Below are 15,609 nucleotides of genomic sequence, written 5' to 3' on the forward strand. Positions count from 1 at the left end.
GGAGAACAATTTGTGTTTAAACTCCCCCAAAATTAAGCCAAATATTTTAATAGCTAAGATATTCAAATGATCTTTGCAGAAGACTAGCAGGCTGGCATGAAGACCATGAGACTGTGAGCTCCTTGACACACATCATATGTGCCAGCACCTTTACATGAACTTACATTGCTAGTGAAATTACATGTACATTCAAAAGAGATCAACAAATGCAAAATGGATTTTTACCCTTTACTAGACCAACCTCTCCAGGAAATGCCTGGAAAAAAGATGAAGTCTCTAACACTGACTGCTAGCACTGAATTGTGCACAAGTTTAAGCTGTTTTCTACTCATACTGTTGAATGGAAATTAGGCTCAAAGCAGTCACGTTTTGGGACAACTAGGACTTCTGGACCACTTTTTTTTTTTTTCTTTTTCTTTTTTTGAGGGGGGGCGGGACTCAGAACCGCCTGGAAAAGCTTTTGTACTCATACCAAGGCACTATGCTCAACCCTAAACTTTTTCTCCTCAGGAACACAGCCCTGAAATAAGTGCACGCAGCATTTGTGTAGGTGGCACAAGCAGCAGAAGGCAGCTAAAAAACTTGCAACTACTTTTACTCATAACTGAGGGCAAGCATTTCCATGGTGACTCTTAAGATCCTGTGCCATGATGCTACATACTGTAGTGTATCTCCAAATGTATCTCCTGCTGTATCTCCAGACTGGTGTCTACACCAGTGATTTTTTAACGATGCAATGTCCTGACCACGCTGTCATGTTCCTGTTCTGGCAACTGAAAAAAATGAGACCTGTTTCCTGGTTTTTGTTGGCCCACTAAATAGCTTTGCTTGCCTGATTCAAAGAGAAAAAACAATTCCTCCATTTTGAATCTCTTTCAAATATTTCTTCTGCCTTATTGGATCATCCAGCACTGAAATTGTTATAAACCTTCTTGGTCTTCTATGCTTTGTATATTACAGATTCTGCTAAAATTACCTTTTTTATCACTTTATCATTTTACTGGATTAGCATACACATTTCAAAGAATTAAAGCTAGTACCATTAGTAGTGATAATAACCCGGGATATAAACCTTTTGCCTGGGGCTAAACATGTAGAAACTCAATTCTTATTTTTCTTCTGGGAATACAGATTACAGCTATCTGTAGTCGTGAAAACTGGATTATGTTACTCACTGTGATGATGCATGGCAGAATTGAGGCCTCCCAGCCTTTTTCCACTTCTTCCAAAGGAATGGAAGGGACCAAAGAAAAGTTTTGCACCCAGCACTATGTGGGGGACTACATGTATTCTCTTCCGTGATAAAAGTTAAATTTATCTGGACGTCAGTGCTTTGTGCCAAGCTCTTCCTTCCCTTTCCAGCCATTCTTGTATCAGTTTTTAATATTTGTGCTCTACAAGCACATAGAAGACTGACAACAGTGCCATTGTACTGTGCATGGGCAGCAGAAAGTTTCCAGACTATAAGCAAAAGAGGGAAAAACGTGAGAAGCTGGATAATTTCAAGGTTGACTCAGGCCAGAAGCAGAGAATTAGTGTCTGTATCTTGGTAGAAAAGAAACCTGAGACAGTGATGAAGCACTGTGAAGGCAGTGACAGCTGCTATTTCCACTCCTGGGCCTAAAGCTGATGCTCAAGAATTGGTTAGTGACCTGATAGCTATTATCAGTGGCTGGATGAGTAATTCACACACTTCCTGGAGATTTGTTCCCTATTTCATATCAGAACCTTAGGAGGCTTTTGGATGGTAGCCCAGAAGGTTATCCCTTCTAGAGATGAGAAGGGAGGTGAGCCCAATGAGGGCTGTGTGATGCCTTGGACAACCTGCTCATCTGCCAGGCAGGAGGAAGGGATGCAAGCAATGGCTTCTTTCAATGCTGGGCAATATAAAAACACTACCATGAGAGAATGTTATGGATCCCTCCATCAAACTGAGACCTGAAAGTTACAACTCCACTTACCTATCTGAACTTCAGTAAAGGTAATGATTTCAATACAACACTGTCTCCCATCTCAGGGGTTCTCCTACATGTAACCATGTTTTGTAGTTTTCTACTACACTTGGCTCAGTCTTCTTGCTCCACCAGCAACAGATCTTCAGAAATACATCGCTTTCCTCGCTATGAATCAAAACTACTGAAATCAGCACGTTTCAAGTCCACAAACGCCTGCTTTTGGCAGAACTCGCTCCTTTCAAGCCCAACAAAGCCTCTATTTTGTGATTCCCATTCCCATCACACTTTCAATCTGCATAATTATAACCCTGACACCACCAGGCTCTAATTACACGGCTCACGAGAGGAGCGGCGTCCTGGGCCGGATCCAACGCGGGAATGGGGTGGAGGGGGAGGGAAGGCACCTTTGTTTAGAGACCCTCGCTGAGACAGCCCCTACCCCCAGGGCTACCCGCGGTGGTCCCCAACGAGGCGGCCCCCGCCGCCCTTCCCCTGGGCGGATGGAGGGGGAGCCGGGGGGCTCTTTGTTCCCGCCGTGTGCGCGGCGATCAGGCTGCCGGAGTGGGAGGGGATCCCACCCGCGTCCCCATCGCCGCTGACGGGAGGGGCGGGAAGCGCACACCGCAAGGCCGGGCCCCCAGCTCGGCGAGCGGTGCTCCCCGGCCCTCCCGCCTCCCCGCCGCCCGCGGGGGCCGGGCGCTGCCCTCCGGCGGCGCGGCGGAGCAGGTGCCGGTGCCGGTGCCGGTGGCGGTGGTGGCGGCGGCGGCGGCGGGCCGGCAGGATGGAGGCTGCCTTGCTGAAGCCGGCGATGATGGCGGAGGTGAAAGGGAACGGCGCCGGCCCCGCTGTCAGCGCCGAGCTGGAGGTGAAGAAGCTGCAGGAGCTGGTGCGGAAGCTGGAGAAGCAAAACGAGCAGCTCCGGAGCAGAGCCGCCGCCGCGGTGGCCACCGGCCCGCCCAGCCCGCACCTGCTGCTGGCTCCGCCGCCGGCTCCCACCGGGCTGCGCCCCGCCAGCCCACCCTCCGCGGCGGGCGGTGGGGCCGCGCCCTGCATGCCCAGCCCGGTGCCCACCCTGCTGTGCCCCGCCGCGCTGGGCCCGCCGGAGCCCCTCGCCTATTTCAAGCCCTCGCCCGGCCCGCCGGTGGCCGGCGGCGGGGGCCTGGAGGCCGGCAGCGGTCCGGGGACGGCGGCCACGGTGCTGGACGAGGTGGCGGTGCTGGACCTGGAGGACGGCGGCTGCGGACAGGACGAAGATACATGGTACATGCGGTTCGGCCCTGCCCCGCCCCGGCTGTGCCCCCCGCACCCGGGTGTCCGTCGCTCCCCGGTCCCTGGCCGGGCTTGGCGGCACCCGCCGCCTCCCGCAGCGCCCACCCCGCTGATGCTCTTCGGGCTCCGATTAGCATTAGCCCCCTAATCGACTTGAGATCGTTCTTGTTGAACTGATATCTGCCTTTTATTTTATTATATTTTTTCCTAATCTAAAACGTGTCATCAGGGCAGTTAACTACCGACGGGAAGGGGCCCGAGCCCGGGATGCGGTTCGGGTTGGGGCTTCACCCCTCCATCTCCCCTCGGTGGGGGATCTTTGCTGGTTTTCCCCTTTGAGGGAGGTCGTAATTTCAGGTCTCAGCCTAGTTTCAGCCTCCTGTTTACATAAGGAATTAAAAATAGCGGAATTGTTCCGGCAAAGCCTTTTATCTGAGCCAGCGCTGCCTCCCCATCCTAGAATCTCTGCCCAATTGTCTTCCCATCTTCAGGGATTTGGGAGGGCTTTTGTCTTTTAAACATTGATCTAAATGCTTGGTTGTGTATCTTAAGCGCCTGGTTAGTTCCAAAAGGCACGGCTGGGTGCTAGTAAATTGAATAAAGCAGAAATGAATAGAGACTGAATAAAGCAGAAAATAAGATCTAGCTCGAGGAGTGATTACAGTCACTTAAAAACGGATAGATGGGGAAATTAGAGGTAAATAAGTAAGCCAGGTGCCTCAAAACTTGTCTCAAAAACCTGGATGAGCATCTTAGGAACGCTGTGGGAATACAATGGAAATCGTTGGCCACATTACCATCTTAAATGTAATTGGTGCTCAATTGTTTTTAAGTGTTGGTAGTAAAATACAGATTATCTGTATTTAATAAACATTTTAAGTGTCTGTCAAAGCTTCAACATAGCTTTTTATGCTTTTTTTTTTTTTTAAATCAAGCAGAAGTTTGTCAGTGGAGAGTAAAATGCAGTATAATGCAGCTGAGATGCATGTAAACATCCTTATTTTGGGTAGAAGAGAGGATTTTAAATTAAATATCAAGTATTTATTGAATGCTGGTTGTGTGTACTTCATGGTACAAATAATACCATCTTGCAGTTTTGCAAAAGTGCTTTTGAGAATCATCAAGAAATTGTATGGAATGTTTTGTCAGTGTTTTTTCATTGTGTGAACTGTTAGTGTGTGCAGGGCTGTTCCGGGGTTGTTGATCTGCACCTGAATGAAATTTTACATCTGTCCTAGCCCCTAAATATCCTTCACATGAAGGTATATTGAACTTGTCCTGTTCAAACAAAATGTTTTTCCTCTTTACATTTCAGGGTGGTAGAAAGTAATTGTTTATTTCATGTGCCTCAGTAAAATTTACTATTTGATCTGCCCCCTGGAATAAATCCTAACTGCTTTTTCTGGAGTACAAAACTTAACCTGGTTGTCACGCATATATTTGTGTGTGGGAAGAATTTGGTAACAGGGACTGTTGTTTAATTTATTCCACCAAGAGTGAGTTGTTTTAGCTGTTGAATGTTTTTAGTTCAAGGCTAAATCTCCATTGTTGTCCATGAAAGGTCAGCTGTGTGATGCCAGCTGCTTGAGGCTTTTTGTAATGACAATCTTTAAAGAAACTGCTATCTAGAAAGCCAAAGACTAATGCATATGCTAGTTATTGATTAATAATTTTAGGCCTTAAATATCTTTGGAGTTTGTTTTTGGTTTTTTAACTGTAGTTACAAAAACCCCCACAGATTTAGCATCATTGCACACAAGTCAAACCTCATTTGCTGTTCATCTTTTTACACAAACGTCTGATCACTGAGAATTCATCAGTCAGATGTTTAGCTTTTGAAGCACTTCTGCAGGTTAACAGGAAAGCCAAAGTCTTTTTTTTTTTTTTTTTTCTTTTTGTTTTTCTCAGTATCATTTTTAAAATGTGTATTGAGGCACTGCAGGAAGTCGGGGGGAAATGTGTTCTCTCCTCAGGGAAATTCAATAATTGATCTCTGCTGGGATTGCCAAGAGAGACAGGAATTGTGGCAAGGATATTCCTTGTGAGATAGAGTGCTGCTGGACTTCACAGGGAAAATAAAACCAAAACATTGAGTAGATGTGGGACGGGGGAGAACAGTTGCACTCTGGGGACATAGGTAGCTGTTGCTGACCCAAATGACCCAGATCCCTGAAGGTGAAAGGGTTCTGCTACCTGTTAGTGAAGAGCTCAACCTTTTTTTATATTATTTTTTTTTGTTGATTTTTGTTTTTGGCTTTTGGGTTTTGGGGTTTTTTTCGAGGTGGGGTTTGCCATTTGCACCCCATGTGTCCAGGCCAGGTTCCTCTGCAACCTGTTTTGCTGGTGTTTGGGGAGCTGCTTCTGACCATCTGCAGCTCCGTGGATCAGAAGTGGTCAGGCCAAGGAGCTGTGGGCTGTCTCTGGTGGCCAAGAATAGTTCTCTTTCCAGGAGGTCTGTGCTCTCCCAGGTGAGCTGCTCTCTGCTCCTGTCTTCTAATCTGCAAGGGCAACAGCAGCCAGACAGATCCCTGCTTCAAGAATTTCCCCATGAAATCTCCTTTGATACCTAGTTTCCTAATGTGCAGTAAATGTTTTCTAATCTCTATAAATCTTGCTTGTACAAAAACAGTTTAGGTCACCTGGGAGAAGATACCTTGTGTGAAAAATTATAATCAGCACTCTGACAAGTTGATTGGATTGTTATAGGTAAAGAATGAAACAGAACAGTAAAATAATGACTTAAAGGGAAAACCAAATACTGGAATTATTTGATCTCCAGTAGAGATATATATATAAAGGAAAACTGATGGCATCTTTGGCATGTTTAGAGCTCCTAATACATTTGAACTTTGGGAAGTGCTGAAAATCAAATAGTGGTAATAATGTGATGTAAAATTTTTATGGGAAGTCTTCTTAACTTTGATTGAATTGCCAGACCTGCAGAGTTCATATTTTGCCACATACTTTTCTGGGAAGAAGAAAATTGATATAAATTCTTTTACTTCATAGTATCTTTTGCTGTTAGATATCACATCACACAGTTATACATTATTAGTGGGCAGGGAATTGAGAATACAGTAGTAAACTTTTAAGTATGGCATATCTTGCTTATATTTGTGTGTATTTTGCTTAAGGTTGTACGTCTTGCCTACAAAGACTCTCACTCCTCAAGAGAAATCACTGAGTCCTCTGCAGTGGTGCAGGCGTGTTCTGGATCATCCAAGTCCTGAGGTGGAGGCTGCAAAACGTTCCCTGTGCTTCAGACTGGAACAAGGTACTCTTATTCTTTGAATTTCTGTACTAGTAAGTTGTCATTTTTGGTCTAACATTCCACTCCTTTTTCACTCAGTTTAGCAAGTTTTACAAATGGCAGACATGATGTTGAATGCTTGTCTTCCTCCACTACATAAATGCTAAAAAATGTTTGCAAATCTTTTTATCATAGTGCATTTTTAATTGTTCTTCTGCCTTGTTATCCTTTTTCATCTCCTTCAAATTTCTTGCTTTTTAACCTTTGTAGTTTTTATCCATTCCTTAAAATAGTGGACCTCTGGGCAAGAAAACTTTTATATCTCGCTTTACTATTGGTATCTTTATTGAGATTTGAAGAACAGTGGCTTTATTTTTTTTTGTAAAGTCAAAAGTGCTATAAACTTTTAAAGGCATATTTTTCCACATCGAATGTAGTATCAGGACTTTGCTAAATGTAGGACAGACCAAGAAAAGCTGTAACATGACTGCTAGCATTGCTTTGTTGGGTTTTTTGTATTCTCAAGTACTGGAAACAATATGATAGCTGCTACGTGCCAGGGAACTTGTACAGTTAGATCTGGGTGTGCTGAATTTTGTTCTAAAAAATATCAACCAGCATTGTCTTACTTTTTACTATCTAGGGCCCCAGTAAGATTGTGTTACTGCATAAAATTAAGGTGGGATATTATCTTAAGGTTTATAACTCACATAGAAGGAAAAAGCAAATGAACGCTATAGGAGAATGACAGGAGAAGGAAATAAAGCTAATGACAGGCACTATGAGCATATGGTTGTATAAGCTAGCTGCAGCTGTCATTTAAGAGGGATTGAGCATGTTCCTGTATGTTTTGGATGATATGTGTAGCTGTGCATTAGTCTTACCCAAAATTAGGCATTTAACTGAATCAGTCCCTGAAGGCATCAGTCTCTTTGCTTTGACTGTAAAAGATCCCACAATGATTATTGTGCTAGCAATATTTAGGGTTTTTAGGTGGGCCAAGCTGTGGTTCCTATGTTGGTAATCATTCCACCTGGCTTTAGGGTGGGAAATTGGCTTGTGATTTGGACCCCTGAGTTCAGGCATCTGTAGTGTGAGCTGGGTGTCTGTGCTTGGGACTTAATGGCAGTTTTGTCTGTAGATTCAGAGAGGAATGGGGGCAACTTCTCAGGTGACAAGATGTAGGTGTTAGCCTTAGAATGAGGTCAGTAGCTCCCTTGAGTCCTCTGATAGCAGTGGATGCTTGGTACTCAGATCCTGTCTGGCAGAAGGGAGTCTGTGTGGTGTAGGGCATTCCAGTCTGGAGCAGCGTGTAGAAGCTCCATCAAAGCTGCATCATGTAGACATCTGGTGCCATTTGAGATGGCTTTGGTTACCTTGGTTTCCACTCAAGGCTGATACAGACCTTCTCTAGCCTTCTCTAGGTCCTGTGCCTTACCTGCTATCCCTTTCATGATATTGTGGCTTCCCAAGGGCTTCTCAGGTGGGCAAGTGCATCTGGGCATGGGCATTGAATCAAGCCCATAATGTGAATGCAGAAACAAGCCAGAGGAGTGCACGATGTATTTTTCCCTTACAAGGCATTATTTAAGTTTAATAGGGAATAAAGGTAGATTTATTGTGTCTAATCTCTTACTGTTCTCAGTTCAATATTTGTGCAGAAGTTGCAGCAAGGGACAAATGTCACACAAAGTAATGTGGACAGCGAGTTGCTTTGGTCCAAGTGCTTTACTACTGGTGATAGTTCCATGGGTTGTGTAAAAAAAATTTCAGTTTGTATGTCATCCATAAAGCTCATGGGAGCAGGATCTTCAAGGAGGAAATGGAGTCATGTTCCTACCACAACAATTTTATGCTAAAATTGTTTTAGTTAATAATTCAGACTTGATTAACTCTTGTAGTTCTCAAAGTATTCCTTTTATCACCTACACATTTACAAATAATACATAATAACCAAGTGTCTTTGCACCTACAAATAATTTCAGTTTCATAGTATTTTATTTCTTGCTCAGTTTGGAAACCATATGTGAGATTTCCATGAGAATCCAATAATTTGTTATCAAAAATACAATAACTTGATGTAACCTGACTTACTTTCATTCTATCAGTAAAGATATGTGTTTAAGTATATACACATAGTTTTTTCTTGCTTTAAAAAGTGACTTGTTAAAAGTGGTATTCTTCTTCTCTGGTACTAAGTTGAACAGTGTTTCCCCCTTCTAGCCATATTCCTTGCAAGGGCATTTCAGAGGGATTCTGTAATCCAGCTGTGCTTCCTCTGTTTGTCATTGAGTCAATGGTAATACTGGAGTATTTGGGAAGTATTAAAGTGTAGTCAAAAAAATTTATGTTACCTCAGTGTTTGATTTCTAGAATGGCTTGCAGGTAGAATTCTCTTAGTAATTTTATTTATGGTGTACTAGACAAAAATGTATCCAGTTTTGATTGTCATAGATACTCAGGCACTATAGAGCACATAGAAGTAAAAAGCAGTAAAAATTGGTTTTTGTCTGCAAAGTCAGTACACAGAGGGAAGATCTGTGAGCCAAAAGAAGCAAAATTTTGCCATGCTATTTCTCAGTTTTAACCAATTCCAATTATCTTCTTAATTTAAAAAAATCTGCTCATTTATTCCTGCTCATATACATTTTCCCTGTTACATTATATCCTGTTTTTCATAAAAGTATGAATTAATTTTCTGAAATACTCCAGCATTAAGATAGCTGCTGACAAGACTAAAAACCTCTCTTCTGCTGAAGCAGTCCTAGGCAGTGAAGTTACACAATGACCACTTGGCCTTTTCCATTGGAGAATCACTCAGGCGATGCTATTTTACTTTTCATCTTGTTGTGCTCAGCAGCCTGCTTGTTTTCTAGTGACAGTTACTATTTTAAGTATTTCATGGTGGAAGTAAATCATCATCTTGGCATAAATCTTTAAGCATTTAAGCACAGCGTTGGTCTCCAGCAGGTGGTTCTTCTGTGAACCACTGTAGGAACTTGGACAAACTTCTCAGTGTTCCTCTGGTCTACCACTAAGTAGGTAAAGCTTTTATTGTGTTTATAATGAGCTAGGCCTATTACAAGCCCTGTTTTTGTGGATTAAGCATGCTAGCTTTAAGGAGGATGAAAGTTAAATGTAGCCTCCTATGATAAGATCTTTGCTTGGAATTGTTCCTTTTTTCCATGAACGATTGTAGTGTGGAAGTTATATTTGTTTGTGGTTTTTCTCTCTCTGACCTGAATCACTTCCTTCTTGGTTTTTCTATTATGTGTGGTTTTTTGTTTGGTTTTTTTTTCTTCGGTTCAGCTTGTTTTTCTTTTTCTTTCTTTCTTCTTCAGTGGTCTTTTGTTCAAGACCTTTCTGGTTTGCTTTGTTTACAGCAGTTCTCAATCTTTCATAGGGTCAGGTTCCTATCTTTCATAGGGTCAGTTCCCTCTCCCTTTTTAAAATCTTGCTGCTGACTTTATTTCTTCAGCTTCATGCACTTCAACGAGGCCACATAAGTCACAACAGACTGGCAGAGCTTCTTCTGTATTTTTATTGCTAGTACTTGGAGATGTTGGTATTCGTCACTGTTAAGCCCAGTGACCAGAGAGATGTAATGTGTCAACTTCCTTGCTGGTGCAGATGGGTATAAACCCTCTGAAATGAATGGGATGGTGTTGATTGACATCCTGGCTGAAGGTACCCTATACAGCTTCACTTCTGCAAAATGCTTTGAAGCAGGCAAGTGGATAAACTGAGGAGTTAAGAGGCTTAGCAAGGAGTCAGTCGGTAGGAGCTCAGCTTTTATGCAGGGCTTCAAAGCATATCTGCTCCAATTCAGCCCTCCAGACAGAAAACTCTTATTTCTTGGAGAATAAGAAGTATTGGTTAGATTCATTGTTTGGCTTAGATGAGTTCTTACTCACAAATGCTGCTTCAGATGCTTAAAAAGCGTAGGCAGTGGAAGTCTGTAGGTTTTGCAATTCGTTGCACTAATTTACAGTTTTAAGATTAAAGTCTGCTTCATTTTTTAAAATGAGTAGTATACTTCAGGATGAATACTATTGCATCATCTGTGGATGGTAAAATAGGTTGTGAAGCAGATCCATTGTAGTTTCTCTCGAATTGCTTATAATTTCATAAAACCCAAGAATCTCAGTGAAATTTTAGCCTTTATTGGGCTGGATCCCTGTGTCACATGTAAATTAAGTCCAAACATACAGTATACCTAGAAGAAAAACTAGGGGGGAGGGAAATAAAACGAAGCCAGATGATTTAATTTAACAGTACTATATTCTTTTTAAATATATATATATATATATATATAAGTAAAATAAAGCTGGTAGGGTCCAGGGCAGAAGGTTTTACCTTTAAGGAATATGCAACTTTTTACAAAAAGAGGTGGCATTCTGTCCCTTTCTCCAAATTCTCTCCCCCCCTCCCAAGAGTTTATAGTGAAGTTGTTTAGACTGAAGTCTTTAAGACACAGAGTACATTCCCATCTACTGTTAAGAACTGCTGTCATAGGAACTGTAGTCTGTTAACAGCAGGAGCAAACAGAAAATACTTTAAAGGGATGAAAGCTTTTATTTTGTCTATTTGAGCTGGATCCAATGCTGCATCCAGCACAGGATGGGATTTATTTATTTTTGCTGTCCATTGGTGCATCAGAGATAAATGCTGTAGCACTGAAGACTGGATTAATAAGTTTAAATGCACCTTTCTTAAAGATATTTTTCATATGTAATGGAGGTTAAAGATTTATGTCAAGTGCTTTGGGGGTCACAAATGATGACATGCTGAAGTTTGCAGATGATTGGATTGTTATTGACATCATAAACAATAAAATTCTAAAGCTCTAGAAGGGATGAAGGAAGTGACACAAGTGATTTGGGTCCTTTCTGTATATGTTTCTGACAATAAATGACAATGAGCAGCTGTAACTCCCACCAGCATCTGAGCACCTTTCAGGAATTGTCACATCTTGGAGGACAGGATGCATAAGTTTTCTGCTGCACTACAAGCTTAGTGCTCAGAGCAGACATAGACATCCACAAAAGTTATTTCCTATGAGACTTTATTTATTTGAAGTGACCGGTTTAACAGCTACATAATTCCATGCAGTTCCTAGAGGTTATTATGCTGGTATCACTGGATTTTCTAGCACAGCTGCTGAGGGTGATTTGTGTAGTTCAGTGGGGAGAAAACTCAGGTTTGATGTGCTACTTAGAAGCATGTGCTTGCATTTCAAACAGAGTATTTCTCTCTAGCATTGGAACATTTCTATTCTGCAACTGCACTTCTAGACAGAAGTGTTTGGCTGAAAACCCTTATGGCAACAAATGCACAGAAGATCAGACACTTCACTTTTTATTCCTTTCATTGATATCTCTTGCATTTTTAGTATAGCTTTTTGATATGAGTTCTAATTTTATTAAATTGTAATAGGCATAGTATTTCAGAATTAAATTTACTATTTGGGGATTGATTGTTGCATAGCTCATAATGAAATGCATTCTTAGAAATAATTTCTGGTTGTCATTATACAAGAAAAAGCTGAGTTCTGGAGACCGTGTAAATGTTGGTAGAGAGGTGGTGTTGGATCTTAACTCAGTTGAGAACATACCTATCCTATTTTAGAATGTAAATGTTATGTGAATCCTAGTTCAGTAGCTAGTGTGGATTATTAACTCATGATCAAGCAGGTAGAAACACTGTCAAATGTTACATGAGGATCACAACAGGCTTATTTAAAGTAAGAAAAACTTATTCTACTCTTCTCCTCTTTTGTGAGATCCCATCTCGGGTACTGTGTCCAGTTCTGGAGCCCCCAACAGAGGAAGGACATGGAGCTGTTGGAGTAAGTCCAGAGTAGGGCCATGAAGATGATCAGAGGGCTGGAGCACTTCTTCTGTGAGGATGGGCTGAGAAAGTTGGGGTTGTTCAGCCTGGAGAAGGGAAGGCTCTGGGAAGACTTTATAGTGGCCTTCCAGTACCTGAAAGGGCCTACAGGAGAGATGAGGAAGAACTTTGTATAAGGACTTGTAGTGATGGGATGAGGGGTAATGGTTTTAAGTGGGAAGAAGGTAGATTTAGGTTAGATGTTAGGAAGGAGTTCTTTAGTGAGAGGGTAGTGAGACCCTGGAACAGGTTGCCCAGGGAAGTTGTGGATGCCCCATCCCTGGAATCATTCTAGGGCAGGATGGATGGGGCTTGGAGCAACCTGATTTAGTGGGTGGTGTCCCTGCCCATGCAGGAGGTTTGGAATGAGATGATACTTAAGGTCCCTTCCAACCCAGACCATTCTGTGATTCTATGGTTATGCTTGCAATATAGGTTTGAAGTCTGTAATGCAGCAGTGTCTAAAAGCAATAGTAGTGGCATCAGCCCTGACACTTACACTAAAAATACAGGCACAGTTTGTGTTACCCAGAAGAGTATTAATCCCTGGTTTTGTTTCCGGAGCATTCAACCACTTCCCTGTATAGAAATTAAAACAAAACCCAGGTTTTAGTAATGGACCTGGAGGCACTTGAAAGCTTATCCTTTGAAGATATTTTTCCACAGAAAAGAGGATCTTCTCAAAACAGCTCTTCTGCAAGCTGTCATTTAGTTTTTGCTCCTGATCAAGCGCTCATTGTTTGCTTTCTCCCAAATTATTTTTACAGCTTTGGTCTTACATGCTGACTTTCTTTCACTGCTTATTTTTGATGTCTACAGAACTGAGCAGGGAATAACATTTCAGACTGTAGATGAGCCTCCCTCATGTGGTATGTAGAGGTAGCATTGCATCTGTACTAAAATGTTGTATATTTCTTTATTTTCACTTTCAGGGATCATTTTGGTTTTTGCCTTAGCATTGCATCTTTTTGAAAAGCTTTTTTTCAGGCTGTTTTATGCCACCATCCCTAAGAATATTTTTGTTGGTTACTTGTGGGAAGTAGTCCACAGTCCTGTAAATATGCCATATGGTCTTTCTCATGGGCAGCTGACCTTGCAATTTAATGAATTAGAAAGAAGTAGATTATCTGCACTTGCTTTACCATGTATTCCATAACCAGCATATCTCTGCTCATATTTTGTGGAAGTACAGCATTAACACCAGTGATTTGCTTTTACTTAGTGATCATATAAAAATTCTTAATAAAAAATAAAACTTTTTTGACTCTACCTGATAATGAAATGGAGTCAGTAAGCTCAGCTCTAACTCTTGAATGTCTCCTGGACATTCACAGATTTCCTTCATCTTTTTTATGTTGCAAGACAGTACAAATGATAAAGACATGGGAGTTTATAAAAATTAAATTCCTGAGTATTTCATATAATTTTCTTTCTTTGACCTCCTATAAAATGTTATTTTCTTAATTTTGCTTCTGGATTTGGATATATTTCTAAAATTCATAATTAAAGGAAATATTTTCTTGTGGAATACTCACTTTTGGGGAATTCTTAAAGTCTTTAAATTTGTCTTGATTAAACACTGTAAGGAATACTTCAATAGGAGCTTCACACTTGTGAGATGCCTGAGAAAGAAAAGTAGTATTAGTCTGCCTGAAGGACAAAAGTGTGCTTTTGGCAGAAAAGAGGCTGAAACATAGGTGATTCTTAGAAGAACATTTTTAGCAATGTAAAGATTACCAATTTTAAAGAATCATAAGAAAGTCAGCCAGCAAACCCACTTGTTCTTGCATATTTTATTTTGTGATTGAAGTATTTGGCTATGAGATGTGATGGAAAATTGATACGGGGTAATGATTTATTTTAAAGTGACAGTGAGCTGATAGCTTAGACATGATTTATTTATTTATTTATTTATTTATAGTTTTATTTATTTTACTGTGCTACTACAATAAAAAAGTCACCTAAACCAAGACACAAGATACTGGATCACATTCACTGATGAATTTGGACCCCCATTACCACTTCTACAGTGCAAAGTGCCTGAAAATTGATTTTACCCAACAAGCTGCACTGAGATTGTACCCACCTTGTGACACCAGAGGAATCTGTATGATAACATGGTTTTGGGATAGCTTTTTATTGAAAGCAGAAGCTTGAAAGTGCAGCTGATAGCTGAACATACTCAGCACTGTGTGCCCCTCTGCTGTAGAGGGGTATTGCAGAAACATTCTGACTTGGAACAAGTTTTCCCACCTTTGGAAAGGCAGGCAGCTTCTTTTGTACTTGCTTGTCTTCATTATGCAGTACTAATGTTGATCTTGCTATCTGTATTACTTCAGGATGAGGTTGCTTGTACTTTCAGTGTGTTTCTGAAATGGTTGCACATAGAGACAAAGGTGTGGTAAAGATGTCTGATGTAGACAGAGAAATTCTGATGTGAGAATTTGAGTTGTATCCTCTGCTTCACTGGAGAGAAGATGAGTTAGTTTCTCTTCTCACTTAGTTTTCCCTGCAGCTGCCAGAGGACAGATTGTTTCTACGTAGGGGAAGCATTAGTAAGTAGTCTTGTTAACTGCTGGTACTTAGAGTTATCATTAATTTAATCTAACATTACTAATTCAAGTGAGATATCTGGAAAAAAAAGCTAGTTGCCCATTGACTGGAGAAGCCAAAGGGCACTTCATCCCACCTGTTTTACTCCATTCTTAAGCAGTTGTCTGAAGTGAGTCTGGAGATCCTAATTTCTTTCTTCACTAATTTGAAAAAAAAGCTTGGGTAGTATCTAACACTGGAAGGAATTAGATGGCAATATTCCTTTATACTTTTAGCAAGTCTTGGATACCCTCTGTATTTTGCAAGACTGGCCCCAATGTCAGATTTTTTTGTTTATTTGGAGGTGGTTTCTCACGGTATCTTATTCCTTCAGTCATGGCACTTCAGGCCTTGCTTAGGTGCTGAAGTTCATTCTGCAGAATGGGGACATGCATATTTCTTACCTTGTTCATTGTGAGTCCCCCCTTTCTTTTCCCTTGTCTCCTCCTGAGTAAGCAAACTGCCCTAAATTTCGTTCCCACATTGGTCCTGCTTTTGCTACATATGTACCCAGATTTGGCATTTCTGGTGCCATTACCTAACTCATCTCTGCTTCACATGGTGCTATGGGTGGGGTTACTGAGGCACTGCTAACCTTGCAGGACTCTGCCCCCAAAGGTCCCTAATGCTCGCCTTCAGCTGGCTGTGACAGTG

At 41.5% G+C, this 15,609-nt stretch overlaps 1 protein-coding gene across 3 annotated transcripts in view; it reads left to right on the plus strand.

Annotated features, from left to right (window-relative positions):
* The first annotated feature begins 2,713 nt into the window (after window positions 1–2,713).
* The window catches only part of SLAIN1 (SLAIN motif family member 1), a 51,034-nt gene continuing 38,138 nt past the window's right edge, over window positions 2,714–15,609 (plus strand). For all 3 annotated transcript variants that reach the window (XM_071741467.1, XM_071741485.1, XM_071741477.1), the window contains exons 1-2: window positions 2,714–3,215; window positions 6,359–6,498. In XM_071741467.1, coding sequence (XP_071597568.1) covers window positions 2,737–3,215; window positions 6,359–6,498 — 619 coding nt within the window. In that variant the 5' untranslated portion in view covers window positions 2,714–2,736. The remainder of the gene's footprint in view (window positions 3,216–6,358; window positions 6,499–15,609) is intronic.

This window comes from Heliangelus exortis, chromosome 1 (assembly GCF_036169615.1).
Source record: "Heliangelus exortis chromosome 1, bHelExo1.hap1, whole genome shotgun sequence".
Classification (NCBI taxonomy): domain Eukaryota; kingdom Metazoa; phylum Chordata; class Aves; order Apodiformes; family Trochilidae; genus Heliangelus; species Heliangelus exortis.